General features: G+C 37.3%; 1 protein-coding gene across 9 annotated transcripts in view; it reads right to left on the reverse strand.

Moving 5' to 3' along the window:
- CEP295 (centrosomal protein 295) overlaps nt 1–14699 on the reverse strand; it is a 44731-nt gene that overhangs the window by 15791 nt on the left and 14241 nt on the right. For 7 of the 9 annotated variants that reach the window (XM_027677427.1, XM_027677430.1, XM_027677426.1 and 4 more), the window contains 10 exons: nt 13677–13860; nt 11692–11883; nt 10539–10763; nt 9207–9331; nt 7583–7795; nt 6391–6488; nt 5184–6270; nt 4058–4229; nt 3776–3928; nt 2444–2665 (listed from right to left, as the gene is read on the reverse strand). In XM_027677427.1, coding sequence (XP_027533228.1) covers nt 2444–2665; nt 3776–3928; nt 4058–4229; nt 5184–6270; nt 6391–6488; nt 7583–7795; nt 9207–9331; nt 10539–10763; nt 11692–11883; nt 13677–13860 — 2671 coding nt within the window. The remainder of the gene's footprint in view (nt 1–2443; nt 2666–3775; nt 3929–4057; nt 4230–5183; nt 6271–6390; nt 6489–7582; nt 7796–9206; nt 9332–10538; nt 10764–11691; nt 11884–13676; nt 13861–14699) is intronic. The other 2 variants (XM_027677429.1, XM_027677431.1) reach the window with 2 other exon arrangements.

Consider the following 14699-nt stretch of genomic DNA (forward strand, 5'->3'; position numbering starts at 1 on the left):
AAAATGCGCCTTAAATTCTTCCTTCAGAAACTTTATATTTAAAGCACAAGGGACTGTAGATTTTTTTGCTGAAATATCACAGCAGTTACTGAAAGTATCACAGGGAGCCTCACAGCCTACAAATTATAAAGATATTACTGGCAGTTTGGTTGTTGAACTGCTCAAGAGAACCATCCTCTTACACAAAATCACAGAAATCTTTGGGGTTTTTCTCTTTTAATATAGATGTTCAAATAAACTTTCCTAATCCTCTTACATAAACTATTGCACTGGTCATATATAATACTCTCTAACATAAAAAGACACTAAGATATTTTATATTAATTCAATAACAGTGGCTCTAGCAATGCTTCTACAACTTACTCAGAAAAATACAGGCCTTTTCTTCAAATATTGTTAAAGGACAAAATTCTTCAGTGATAATTTAAGTTTAAATATAGATATAGTTCAAAAGGACTATTCTGAGAAACAAAAAAAGCAGCTGAAAGAAAATGAGCTTATATGTACTTATTAAAACAATTTCAGTTCCAAGCAAACTCGGATGGAATTGGAAATGATGTCTCAACACAAACTAAATGAACAGTTAAAGATTAGGGGCAGTGGTGAAATTTCTAGCAAAACCAGATATGTACTACATAGCTGTACTGCTTGTGCATATAAATGCTGCCAAGTTTCTGAAAACTCCTCTGCAGCTCTAGTAATGTATTCATTCATTTAAATGGATACTGAAAACTGTCCTGGACCATGCAACATTGTCACCTTGTACTCAGCTTCAAATTCCTTCAGTCAGTGTTTTACAAATTTTGTCTAACAGTTCCCAGCAAGTCAGGCATAGTATTTTTCAATTATAGTGAAAATAAACTGCATTTCAATATGCAGTAAACTTGAAGTTGCAAGTTGCATTTGAAGAAGCATTGCAATTGAAAGTACTGGAGCCTTTGAGTTAAAAGACCAGAGAGACAAGCTAGATTTGTATAGACAGGGAAAAAACAGTAGGAAATAAAAACCTTGACATCCACTTGTTAGTCCAATCTCTTGACAAACTTAGTAACCTGTTTTCTTTGTTTACCTAAGACTAGCATCTTTGTCCCTTTATAAAGCCAGTCAAGTTACCCATAACATGTTTAGTAGGTTTAAACATCTCTGTAACAAAATCATTTTGAACATTCCCAAACCACTTTAACAAAAGCTTTCTTGATAACTGAACAAATTGTAGTATTTCATGGAATCAGACTTTGTCACAGCTGGACACAGCCTATCCTCAAAGGTGTGATGTCCAATAAGAGCTCTTAATGAACAAATGGACAAGAACAGAGTTGAAGTAATTCTTACATTATTGCAGTATTTTTCCTTTTGACATACTCAGTGGAACATGTAAAAAGTGTATAGTGGCTACGAGAAAAGCCAAAGCAGAATTGACCTGTCTGGAATTCAGGCAGACCAGACCCTTGAAAATTCCAGGTGTCTGGCTCAACTCCAGCACTGTGCTACTTTCACAAGCTGACAGTCAACACTAATGCATTGTAAGTTGGTAGACAGAACTTCCTAATAAAACAAGAATTGCATATATAAAATAATTACCTCTCACTAAGCAGGGCGATAGGACACAAGGAAATGGAATGAAGCTGCATCAGGGCATTCAGACTGGACATCAGGAAAAGGTTTTTTGTTCAGAGGGTGGTCAGTCACTAGCACAGGTTCCCCAGGGAAGTGATCCCAGCACTAAGCCCAACGGAGTTCAAGGAGCAGCAGGACAATACTCTTAATCACATGGTTTAGATTTAGGTAATCCTGTGAGGAGCAGGGAATTGGACTCAATGATCCTTATGGGTCCCTCTCAACTTGAGATATTCTACAATTCTCAATTTTCATGTCTGTCACACCTAATAGATTATTCTTTCAAAGTTGTTTTTCGAGCTTGATGATGACCTCAGCCTTCTATTTTTTGTCTCAACCGTATTTTTAAGTAATTTCTTGTATGCACTAGTCTTTCAGTGGACATCTACATCATCATGTTAACACTCCACAGTTCTTTTTAAGCTTTAATTTCCTTTTTGTCAATACAGGGAATCACTGGGTACTGAATCAGGCACACCAGTGGTCTGTGTGGTCTGCTCCCACCTGCTAACCTTTACAGACAATTCTACAAGTCAAAGATAAAAAGCACATGCCTTGGATAAGAAACTGTTGACTAGCAATGAACAGTACTGCAGTGCAGACTTGTTACTAGAATGGTAAAAAGTAAATAGTAAAAAAAAGATAAAAACTCATTCGTTCTGAGACATGCTTATTGAAACATCCTTTTTTAAACTTAAAATTCAACAGAATTTCAATAGCACTGCATGTCCTTTAAGTCAGGTCATATTTTACAAATAAACAGCAGTAAAATCAGCACTGCTGAAAGGAATTCATGTAATCCCTTGAAGGAAGAGGATTTCCTCACCTGAATCATATGAAGTTTCAGCTGCCATCATCAGCAACTCTTGTAATAATCTCCCTGATGGTTTAGTTTGCCTTGGACTTCCATTAGAGCTTTGTTCCTCATAGTTTGTTATGCTCAAGGGTAACCTGCCCTCACAAAGACTGGGACTGCAGCACTTCACATAAGCAAATTCCCCAATGGCTGAAACGGGGGAAGGTTCTCCACCAACAGAATCTGCTTTATCTGGATTTAAAACATTTGTAATCAGTTTAGGTATAGAAAGGAAGTGTTTTGCACTTAATGTGCAACATTAAGATGCACATTCTATGCTACAGAAACAACCGGCTGAATTTGTGCAGTCTCCATTTTAACTAAATTAGTTCCATCAGGTCAGTAAACACTATTGCATCACAGTCTAAGAATTATATAGGCTGAAAGATTATACAGGTCACAGACTTCTCAAAAAATAATTTCTAGCTCTTCCAAGTTATTTCTTCCCAAAAAATTCAAACAAATTTTTCCACACAGCAAATGCACCAAAACTTTCAGTAATTTCTCCAAATCCAGAGGTATTAGAACTTACCTGCTCTGGTTTAAAGATTTCATTTCTCCCCAGCCCGGACCACACAACAGCCCTTTTCTGGCCACCCAATCCAATAAAAATCTCAAATTTTTACTACCTATCATGACTAATGGTTTGATAATATAGGAATTCATCACCTGTGGATTGTGATAATGGGATTATACTTCTAAGTGTAAATTACTAAACCAAGTGCTTTTAAGAAAATAAATATATTCTTCAATCAAAACCTTCACCAACAAAACTTGCTGTCTAATCAAGATACCAAGTTGGTCCAACAAGAAATAAATGTTTACATTTAGAAAACATCAGTTTGTAGTACCTGTTAATTAATGTTCCTTATGAAGAATTACAAAGACTGCATATAGACTATAACAAATATATTTATAAAATGATAATTGCTTGTGTAGTTGCTTTATAAATTTTTTATAGTGTTTTGTAGTAAAAAAAACCCCAAACACATGCACACACAAAAAAACCCCCAAAAAACCCCAACCAACCAACCAAAAAAAACCCCAAAACAACAATAACAACAAAAAAACACCCAAAAAAGATGGTCTAAAAATTTCTGTAGAAACTTGATACTAAACTCCTTATTTGAAAAACTTCACAGTCACTTTCTTGGTATGCTCAAAAGCTAAACCTTTAAACATTATCCACCAACTTCAGCTATTATTTCATAATCAATCATCTCACAGATTCTTCAGGAAAGATTAAATTCCTCCAATCTACTTCTTGCAACAGTAGCATTTATTACATATTTTATATATTACCTGCAAAAGAAAGGTTGCAACTCTTCGGTGTGTCTATCTCTGGTATAATACTAAGTTCATGTTGTTCCAAACCAAGCCCTAACTTGACTCTTGTCACAGGTGGTTTGGAAGATCTCCATTTCTGTTCTCTACAGAGAATTTTCTCAGACTGTTCTGTAAAACAAAGTTTTGTACATTGCAATAATATATATCTATATAAAATTAACTTGGGGAAATGGAAGAAAACTCCATCTGAGCTGTAAAGCAATAAAAATTATTACAGAATATAACATACAGCCTTACCAGTTTGCTCAACTGGACCAATGCACTGAGAAATCATTTCACTTCCATGAGATTTACTCCTGCTGCAATTTTCTTGCTGGTAGTTTTCTGAGACTTCAAAAAAGTCAGTTCTATTAAACCTGTCAGGTTTTTGTGCCTCTGTGATTTCTTCATTTGAGCATATATGTCTCACCTTAGAAGGGCAGGAGGCAAATGTATGTAAGATTATATTTATATTCATTTATTAAACAAGAATTTTCTTGTGTGTGTATTCCATGCAGAATAATATTGAACATGTTGAGAAAGTAGTTCAAGTACGCAAGGTATCAGACAGATTTGCTTAGTTCACAGAAGCATTTGGATGTATAGGTATTTTACTTAGCTCTACAAACCTAATGTGCTAAAACACAATTATTTACATTTTCAAGGCCTTTGTTAGGTTAGATCAGAATACTCAGGATTTTTAACAGGAACAATTTCTGAAAAGTCTGCTTTTAGTTTTTCAGCTCCTGAATTCATGAATTTTAGCTGCTTGGAGACTGAAAAATCAAAAGACAGGAAGTACAGGGAACAATTATTTTCCTAAGATGCTTTCTGTTTAAAAAAAAAAACATGGGGGGAGGCAAAAGGAGGCTTTCTAGAAGCTTAAAAATAAACTTTGATTTTTCTTCAGTTACTGAGAAAAAAGCAAATTACAAGACAAGACTGCAGCTGCCAAACCAATTTCCTAGTGAGTACACACAAAGACAAGATTTAAAAATAATTTATTCAAGATGCTATGATATCCTTTCAGGTATTGCTTAAGTATTTTTAATACAAGAGCTGCTTTTCACATAGAGCTGCATTTATAGAGATGAAGACTGTACCTGCAGATATTTCAGACAATCTAACAATTTCAACAGGCATTATGTTCAGAGACCAAGCACAGGCATTCATAGTATTTGTCAGACTGAACAAAACTGTGCTCTTGGGGCTTACAGAGAAGAACTACTGATTACAAATCACAAATCCTAATTAAAATTTTCATTATGGTAAATCACCTAAAACTATCAACACTCTATGGGATACTTTGCTAATTGCTAGCATTCACTCCTAAGCTTGATCACCTACTGGATGATTCCCTATGCAAAGCATTTATAAAGTTTACCTGCTTGTTCAAAAATTCTTTCAAAGCCTCTTGCTGTCTCTGCATCAGTTCCTTCAATTTATCTTGCTTCTGTAAGAGTACTTGTTCTTGCATTTTCTGTCTAGAAAGAAGAGCTTCTCTCTGTGCATCTAGCTTCTCTTGCAAGTCTTTCAAATACTTTTGCTGAGCTTGGATGCTTTCTGATGAGGCCAACATTCTGTCCCTTAAATTCAGTATATCAGAATAATTTAACAAAGATGCATCTCCTGATTTTGGTATCAAGAATTCCTCAACACCCTGGGCTTTAGATTCTTCATGCGCTAAAGTCATGGGTTGAGAAAGACTGAAGGGTTGTCCAGGGCTTGTTTTGCTGGTGCTCTCTACAGATCCCTGCTGATAGACCAAAGAATCAACTGAGGCTGTCTGAACTATACAAGATCCCTTTGTTGCTGGTATGAGGGGTATCTTAAGTGGAGGCTCTTCTCCAGCTTCTATCTCTGTTTGATGATAAGGTATCTTCTGAGAAGACTCTTTTAAGTGTACTGTTTCTGGAGACTCCAAGGAACCTTCTGCGGGCAACAAAAATCTAACGTGGTGTTGTTGGTGTGCTTCTAGTTGTGTTCTGATTGCACTGACATCTTTTGTGACTGACTCTGGAGGCAACTGGAACTGAGATGGTTCTGTGATGTGATTACTTGAGGTTTCGAACATTCCCACTTGTTCCTGTGAAGGGCAGTAATATGGCAAGTGAAACTCTCTGTGCTTCAATTTCAATGCTTCTGGAAACTGCACAGGTTTGCCAGGACAAATATTATGCATTTGCTCTTCCTGTTTCCCTGAAGATGGTTTTTCCAACACGTGTAATGTTCCTGAAAGTGCTGGTAATGACCGCACATATTTTTGGACATTAACTTGTTCCAATGCCTGGTATTGTGTTGGTAGCACTCTTTGCCTCTGTAGGAGAGGTTCTGAGACAGGCTTTAAATTAATTGATTTTGTTTCCATTGAGCTTGAAGGTGTTGCAGAAGTAGACAAGTATCTGTGCTTCAGTGTATTCTGATACTCCTGTAGCTGCTTTCTCGCTTCTTCAATAGTCTGTTTGTGCAGCCTCAATAGAAAGACAACATGAATCTTTTCAGAGTGATGTAAAAAGAAACATCAATTTCAATAATCAAAGAAATTCAAATTACTTTGAAACAGGTTCACATTTCATAACGCATTTATTTACCTATTTTGCTGTAGAAGGCGTTGTTGAAAGTTACGAATCATCTGTAAATGGCTGTCTTCTCTAGGACTCCTAATTTCTGATACAGTAATATTTCCAGTCTAATCAAAATAAAGTAATTATAATTTTAATTTAATTTTTCACATACACAACTAACTCACAGAAGTCTATTACAGGAATAACCTTAAGCTGTATGTTCTTTCTCCTAAGTTTACAGAAGCCACTTGGTATCACCACTTGAAATCAGTGAGATTTCAGCCTGAGGCAATGAAACTAAAGGAGTTCCTGGAACAGATGGCCTACAGCTACAGTCTCTCTTGGCAAGTAGAGCATACACCATCAAAGCCAATGGTGCTTGCAGCAACTTAGCTCAGAGGTAAATGTATCCAGCAAACTCAGGGAGCAACAATCCAATAGAGATGCACTTCCAAGGCAATCAGGTTCTCAGAGGAGTACAGGTTGTGCAAATGATTCAAGCTTTTCTATTAAAAAAATTACCTTCCTTCAACATCCTCCATAAATTCCTCTCCTATAAGTATCTGCTTGAGATTTAGACAGACAAAAACATACAGATAGATTTTTTTAGTCCTTTTCTTTCATTATGATTTCTGTTTTTCTTCTTGAAAAAGATTATGACTACATGCATAATTATTATGTGACTCTATTTAGATTGTACTAATAGGTATTTTAAACACATGGGCTGCCCCTGGGACTATGCATAGGTAATACAATAGTCAAAGTCACAGAATCATAGAATATCCTGAGTGGAAGGGACCCACAAGGTCAGCAAAGTCCAACTTCTGGCCCTGCACAGGATAGATAGCCCCAAGAGTCACACCATGTGCCTGAGAGCATTGTCCAAACGCTTCTTAACTCTGTCAGGCTTGGTGCTCTGACTGCTTGTTTGGGGAGCCTGTTCCAGTGCCCAACCACACTCTGGGTGAAGAACATTCTTCATACTATATAACCTAAACCTCCCCTGACAGATTCATGCCATTCCCTCAGGTCCAGTGATACCATGTGAAATACAAGCCTCTAGGTTAGAAAAAGAAGCTTTAATATGTACAAATTTCTGTTACAGCCTAAGAAATAAAAACTGTCTTAGTTGATATAATTTAAAATTGGCAAATAGCGTTCTTGATTTTTATTATAATAATAATTAAAAACCTACAAACAATTTTCTACAACTCTTCACCTCATGTTCCACTTGGTTTTGCTGAACGGTAGAAGGAAGACTGTGGCTTTGTACCAGCTGACCTTGCTCTTCCTCTTCTTTTTTTTTCTTGGCCTCCTCCAAGCAGGATTGCATTTGGATCTTCAGAAAATCAGCCTCCAGGCGTGCTTTCTCTTCTTCGATTTGTTTAAGCAAGGCCAGCTGCTCCTGTTTCTGTTGCTCTATTTTCTCATGCTATTGAAAAGAAAAATGAGGGTGAATCTCTAGAATAGAATGACAAAGAAATAAGACCCCTCATACACATCATCACACACAATTTTGTTTCAAATTACAACAGAAATCCTATTGCTTGTGACAGGCATTTCCAAATTGCAAGAGGCCTTTAAAAGTAGTTCCAAAGTTTACAAGAATGATTTTATTTTACTGGCTCAATATTTTTAACAGCCCCTGAATCCTCAAACAGAATGGATAAAATCAGAATCTAACCATTCAAGATACATTATGATTTTCCAGAGACTACAAAAGAAGTCCTTTTCTTAAACTGACTTCAGAAATCTATTTTGCATTGTACAGAGCTTTTCATCACATTTAAGTGTGTTAATTCAAGCCCTACAAAACTTCTGAAATAGCTTTGAGAGCACTCCATAAACCTCTGAAGTAGTTTGTTTATTTTGAATATTGTTTATTCTCTTTCCATGTACCTATCAGCTACAATTCACTTAGATCCACACAGAGCAACAGCATATATGCTTTTAGAGTGGAAGCAAAGAAAAATTTCAAAGCACTGGCAAAGATGAAGCAGACAACAGCCTTTAATGAGCCAGTCTGAACGGGGACATCAGGAAGAGGAATGCGGGAAAAAGTTGACTTGGGAACAGTTAATGTGGACACAGTAAGACACCTGATCCGGTGCAAAGGGGACCAAATGAATGTTAAAGAAAGTAGCCACATTTTCATAGAGGATTTGCTGTTGCGGTTTTTTTCCAAAATATTACTGTTTTGTCAAATTTTCATTTCCTTTACTTCTGAACTTTAAACTCTACAATTTAACTCAGAACTAAGACCTCAATTTCAACTTTTAATTGATAAACCACCATATAGTGGCTGGTAGGTCTCTAGGGATACAACAAAAAAGAAAATACGATACATATAATGAAACAGTACACAAAGTTATTATTTTCTAAATATAATAAATGTATCATTTCCAGAGACACAAAAAGCTTTCTGCCTTTGTTTCTTTAAAAAATTACTTAAGGTTTGTATGTTTTTCCTGCTAGTATAAACACAATTCCTTAGACTTTTCTGCAGTATTACACAGGGTTCGTAAAGTTTTCAGTTGTGTATTGTTGACTATATCCTCCCTTTATAAAGTAAAGGTATTAATGCACAATTGGGATTCTCATTGAACAAGGTTACATACCTTGCCTATAGCACCTGCTAGATTTTAAGAAACTGGGGTTTTCCACTCTATTCTAAATTCCAGCTACAGCTTCGTAATTTTTTAAAAGTATAGCAAAAGTTACAGTAAAATTTTAACTGTTAAAAGCACTTATCACTGCTGTATAACCTGAAGCATTTTAAAGTCTTCTGTAAATCATGTTTTTTACACCATAGCTGAGATAGTAATAGGTATAGACACACTTACCCACTTCTGTCTCTCCTCTTCCATTCTAATTTTAGCTGCCTCTTCCATTCTGATTTTAGCTGCTTGTTCTTGAGGATGGGTTAGAACCGAATTTTCATCTGCAACTACATTTTCCAACACAGAGCCTAAAATACACGTTATTTAACTGTAATGGCAGTCAGAAAGAGCCTTGGATCTTCTTTACATCTTGCTTCACAGTTACCCAATATCTCTAAACAAAATGCTTAAGCTGCTCTTTAAAATATCTCCATCCCACTACTCTGCCTGTCTCCATAAGCTAGAAAATCAGGGTTTTATATTATTTAAGTCTTTAATGGCACTTTATCATGTGTCTTTCTTGAATATACAGTAATGGCCCAGCTACAGTGGGACTGAAGATGACTTCTAACAGATTACTTGGGAGCCCAGGTAGCAAGATCATCCTGAAGAACCAAAAGCCACACATTAACCTCTTAGAACAGAGAGGGTCTAAAACTGGTACTCTCAGGGCAAATTATCTAACATTTGGCTATCACACAAAAAGCAAGTCTTAATCCTGTATTATTAGCTTCAAATAGCAGCACACTTTCCCCCAAGGCATGTTTTCACTCATGCTGCACTCCCCAATCCCCAGGCGTTATGCTGGCATATCCATGTACGTGACTGAACTAAATTTTTCTAGACTGTTTTACAAAACAAGCACCCTACGAAAGCAAAAAGACAAAGAAAGACTTGCCACAACTTGATCACTTCAGAAATCCCACTTGGCATACAAGATCACCAACCTCGGCACTAGCCTAACCGAAGAGCACAAAGGATAAAAATGGGAAGTAACTCCAAGATGATTTGGCTGCCAAACAAATTGGAACATCTAATTGCTATAAACTCCAATTTTACAAAAAGCCGTTTCAGAATGGTGCCTAGAAGCAAAAAAACCCACACACATCAGCTCACGCTTATCTTGTGCATTTCTAGCTGTGAATCTCTCCAAACAATCTGGCTTTTTTAGTACAACAGGTACAGAACTTCAATGCCCAGTTTTGCCCTGAGAATCCTATTCCTGGAGGCAAGCACCTATTAAAGCAGGCCAACACCAAGTGTGACAACAATTTGGGTGAGACTTAAAAGACAGAAAGGTATTTTGGACATTTGTTCTCCACAAGGTCTTAAAGGGCAAGTTGGACATAAGACCAAAAACCAAAACCTCTCCTATTTGTGGTTTCAACAAATCCACAATGCTTTGTGGGCACAGATAGGAAAACTGTACTTTCAGTCAACATGCCAAAACACTAACACTGAAAGTTCATTAAACAGTTTTGTCATAGTTCCCCCCCTTAAGTATGTACTACGTACCTTTGGCTTTACATACTGTATTTTTCTGTTGCTCGCTGTCAAGTTCTAAATCACATAATGGTCTCTCTTCGCTAGCAATTGTGCCTGATTCAATAGTCTCAAATTCACTTTGACTCTCTTTCTCACATTTTGATGTCCACTCCTCTTTTTGGCTTCTAATCTTGTTCAGCAATTTCTTTAAAGCACGTTTTGACCGAGGTTGGCAAGTTTTTGCCTCTTCTTGATCTATAAAGAATATATACTATTAAGAGTTTTAGGTCATGAACATTTTCATAAAAAAACAAACTTTTTTTTATTGCTTACACAGTAGGACAAATACTTCAGGTATATTTTTAAAAGCTTAACAATGTTTTCTCTTACCTGCACGAGAGAAGCAGTAATTTGTCTTTGCAAGCTATAAAAAGAAAGGCTAAGCCAGTTGCAGTGTTTCACAGTCAGACTATTGCAGAAACAAGCAGCAGTATCTCCCCATCTGCCTTCATGTTCCTGCCTTCTCCTTTGTAACAGCACTGGCAACACAATGCACCACAGACCATAAACCATAAACCAGACTGTGCCAACAAAGGGATATGGCAGAAACGCTTGGCCAAGCATCAAAGTTCAGTAACACACTTCTTGTTCACATCACATTACTCTGCACATGCCACAAGCAAACAGTACACACACATGCATCTGTTGCAGCCTACTCACAATATGGAGCAACTCAATCACAAACCTGAACATAAAGGACATACAATAAGTAGACTTTCATACAAAGTCAAGCTTAAACTCTGAAATATTTCAAAACGCAAAATGGAAAATAGTTATTTAAATTCATACACCAGGATCATTCCATAATTTATACTAATTATATTGGAATAATTATAGCTACTAACAGTGTAGTTCTTAGAACAATTAAAAATTATTCTTAGTGTACTAATGAATTGACACGTTAGAAAAAGAAGTCACATTTTCATTTTTAAATTCATAATCATTAGGGTATTATCATCCATGATAAACATCATAAACCACTTGATACTGAAGTGTTTCAGACACAGTAAGAAATTTTACTACTTAAGACATTTTAGTTAATACCATAATTTATTTGATATACTGAACTAAATCTCTTCTGATATAAAAAGTTTAATTTAAATATGAAGTTTAGAAGTTTTACTTTCTGATTCACTAGGGACCTCCTCTTCTATTACATGTTCTGATTCTAGTTGAATATCACAAGCAGGCTCTTGTTGACTGTGACAAGCAGATTCTTGCTCCAAAGAGATATCAAGATCATTATCTTGAGCTCTCTCAGAAGGGGTTGGCAAAGGTTGTGGCTCAAAACGCAAAATCAGGTCTCCTTTCACGTCTAATTAAAAGAACACAACAACACAGAACGACCAATTGGAATACAAAGCAAACAAGACTGCAACACTACCCTCACAAACAAATGCCCAAGAAGTTCAAATATCATTATCTTGTTTCACAACAGATTTAATCCACCTTTTTTTTGTTCCCCAAAGTAGAAGATTCAAAACTGTTTAGATCATTAGCCATCTATTCATTCAGAAACTCCACAGGGGTTTTTACTGGAATATGTGGTCTTTCAAAATAAAAGTTGATGTGATAAAAGGCTCACCTTTACATAAAAAACAGCTCACAGGATCCCAGTATCTTTATCAAGGAAAAGACACATCCTGACCTATCTGCTCACAAGGCTGCCACTGGAGAGTTATCAGATGGCCCAGGTGTGAAATCCCACAAGAATACACAACAGAAATTCTGCCATGATCACCTTACCAACTAAAGGTGCTACTGCCTAAAAGGGACGTGGGATACATGGGAAGATCACCTTAGGATTGTATGCTTATACATACTTAGGGGAGGAACTAAAGGCAGGGAAAAGAAAGGATCAAGTTAGTCTGGGGAAGAAGAAATGTGTGGAAAAATACAAGAATAAGGAGACAAAATGAGACAGTCAGTGCACCTGTCTGGCCATGCGCCATGCCTGACAGTCTGTCCTGTCTTCTCCATAAATTCCACTTCTAGCTGTTATCCTGGGTGAGAAACCCTGTATTTTGTATGCATGTGTGTGCACAGATGTTTAAGGGCCAGTAACTGGAGTGGGGACCAAAAGTCACAGGCACACCTGCATCCAGAACACTGCTAAATGCAGAGGCCATAATGAGGGCATGTTATGTAGGTATGAGTATCAGCATGTAGTGACTAGCAAATCACTAGCCAGACTATCCAGCAAGAATGGTAAGAGGCTTATGAGCTACGTATGGAGCACCCGTAAGACTAGGCTGGATATTGGAGAGGCCAGGGGATCTATGAGTTGGCAAGTGGAGGGATCAGGAGATCCAAGCATTCAAGCCAGTAACCAGGGAGACTGTGGGATCCTAAGAAACCTGTCAGCAGGTGTGTGTGCATCTCCGAGACAAGATGATCCAGGGTCAGCTCCTGGGTAGACCAAGTTTTTACTGTCAGTTCCCACAGGGATTCATAGCATGTGCATGTCTGTGCATATGTTCACATGCCCAACTGGGCCTGTGCAGCAACAGCTGGAGTGGAGCAGCAGACCCTGTGGATTCACGTCCCCAGGAGCTGGCAACTTGGGAGACTAAGGATCAAGGGCCAGCTGCTAGGTAGAGCGAGTGTCCAAAGCTACTCACTGAGTGATCCACAGCACATATTTGAGCACGTGTGCATTTGAGTGCATATGTGGATGAGAGGTAACTGGAAGGCTACAGGGTCCAGGATGAACTCCTGGATAGACTGGGTGTCTAAGACCTGTTACTGGAGCATCCGTAGTGTGGCAGACAGAGATCTGGGATGCAGAGGACAATTATTAGATATACTGAATGTTTAAGACTAAGTGCTGGAGGGATCCATATTGCACATAAAGACATACATCTCACTAACAGTCTGTCATCCTGATCAACCAGAGCAGTAAACAGAAAGAGGTCATTTGTGCTGTTTGTGTTTAATGTGAATGCTGTGTTATCTGTGCTGGCCTGCGTGTAATGAAAGCCTGTTTGTGTGTGTACCTACTGTAATGCACACACTGCCTTGCTACCAGCTGGACCTGGGAACAGGCAGGTGCAGCAGCCTCTTCTCTCCTGGGTTACCAGATTCAGCAATCTTCAACAAATTACTTACTCCTGTCTTCACTGTACATTTCTTCAAATGCAAACTCCAGTTCTCTCTGCCATTCTTCTTTTACTTCCAAGCGTTTGTATGCTGGCACTAAAAGCTGAGGTGGCATCTGTGCGACAACCTGCCTTCTGCGCATCCGATCCATACTTTGCATTTGCTCCAGTTCTTCCAGTAGCCTTTCCCTGTCCTTCAAGTATAAAGAGGAGATAACATAAACCTTTAGAGTTCACATTCAGACAGTCATATATCAGGAATGACAAAATGCATCCCTTTGGTTACCATGATGTCCGTTTAATCCTCAATGTTCAAAGTTAATCTTATTCTAGGGAGAAAGTGCTTCCTCAGGAAAAGGTTGTATCTGACCTTTAGACACAGGAGTCATCAACACCTAGAATATCTAATGTTAAATAAAGGATCAGACTGTACACTTGTAGGCCAACTTTCCTCAACAAAATTAAATCTTCTACTTTACAAAGTAAACAAATACTTCTTTTGCCAAGTTACTTTTGTTAGTACATACTTCAGCAATTGCTACTTTTCAAGATGTGAACTAAGTATTCTTTGGCACGCTATGATTATATATGAGACCTATAAAAAAAAAAAGTTGAAGTTTGGTGGGTTTTGGTTTGGTTTTTTTTCTTTTAACTTCAGCAGCATCATTAATATTTCCACAGTTCCCCATTTTAGTTTGGTTACTCATTCAGGGCCAATCATATTTCAACTGATAAAACAGGAAGCTTTTGCTATTTCAAGCCACTAAAAACATGTGTGAAGGTAACAGACAACTTTTGAGTGTAGTTTTCAGTACAAAGACCTTTCCCAATAGTTCAGGTTTTCCTTCTTAAAGGAAACAATTTCAATATTTCCAGACTTGCATATTAACAGAACTTCAGTCTTTAACTAAAAACTTTGAAAAGTTTTGAAAAAATAAAAAAGCCTGTTACCTCCTTAATAATAAACTATTTTCCCCCTGAAGTACAGAATAACTAACTCCAACTAAAGATGATGTAGAAAAGTAGAACTCAT

This window comes from Neopelma chrysocephalum, unplaced genomic scaffold (assembly GCF_003984885.1).
Source record: "Neopelma chrysocephalum unplaced genomic scaffold, ASM398488v2 Primary Assembly neopelma1_43, whole genome shotgun sequence".
In the NCBI taxonomy this organism is placed as follows: Eukaryota; Metazoa; Chordata; class Aves; order Passeriformes; family Pipridae; genus Neopelma; species Neopelma chrysocephalum.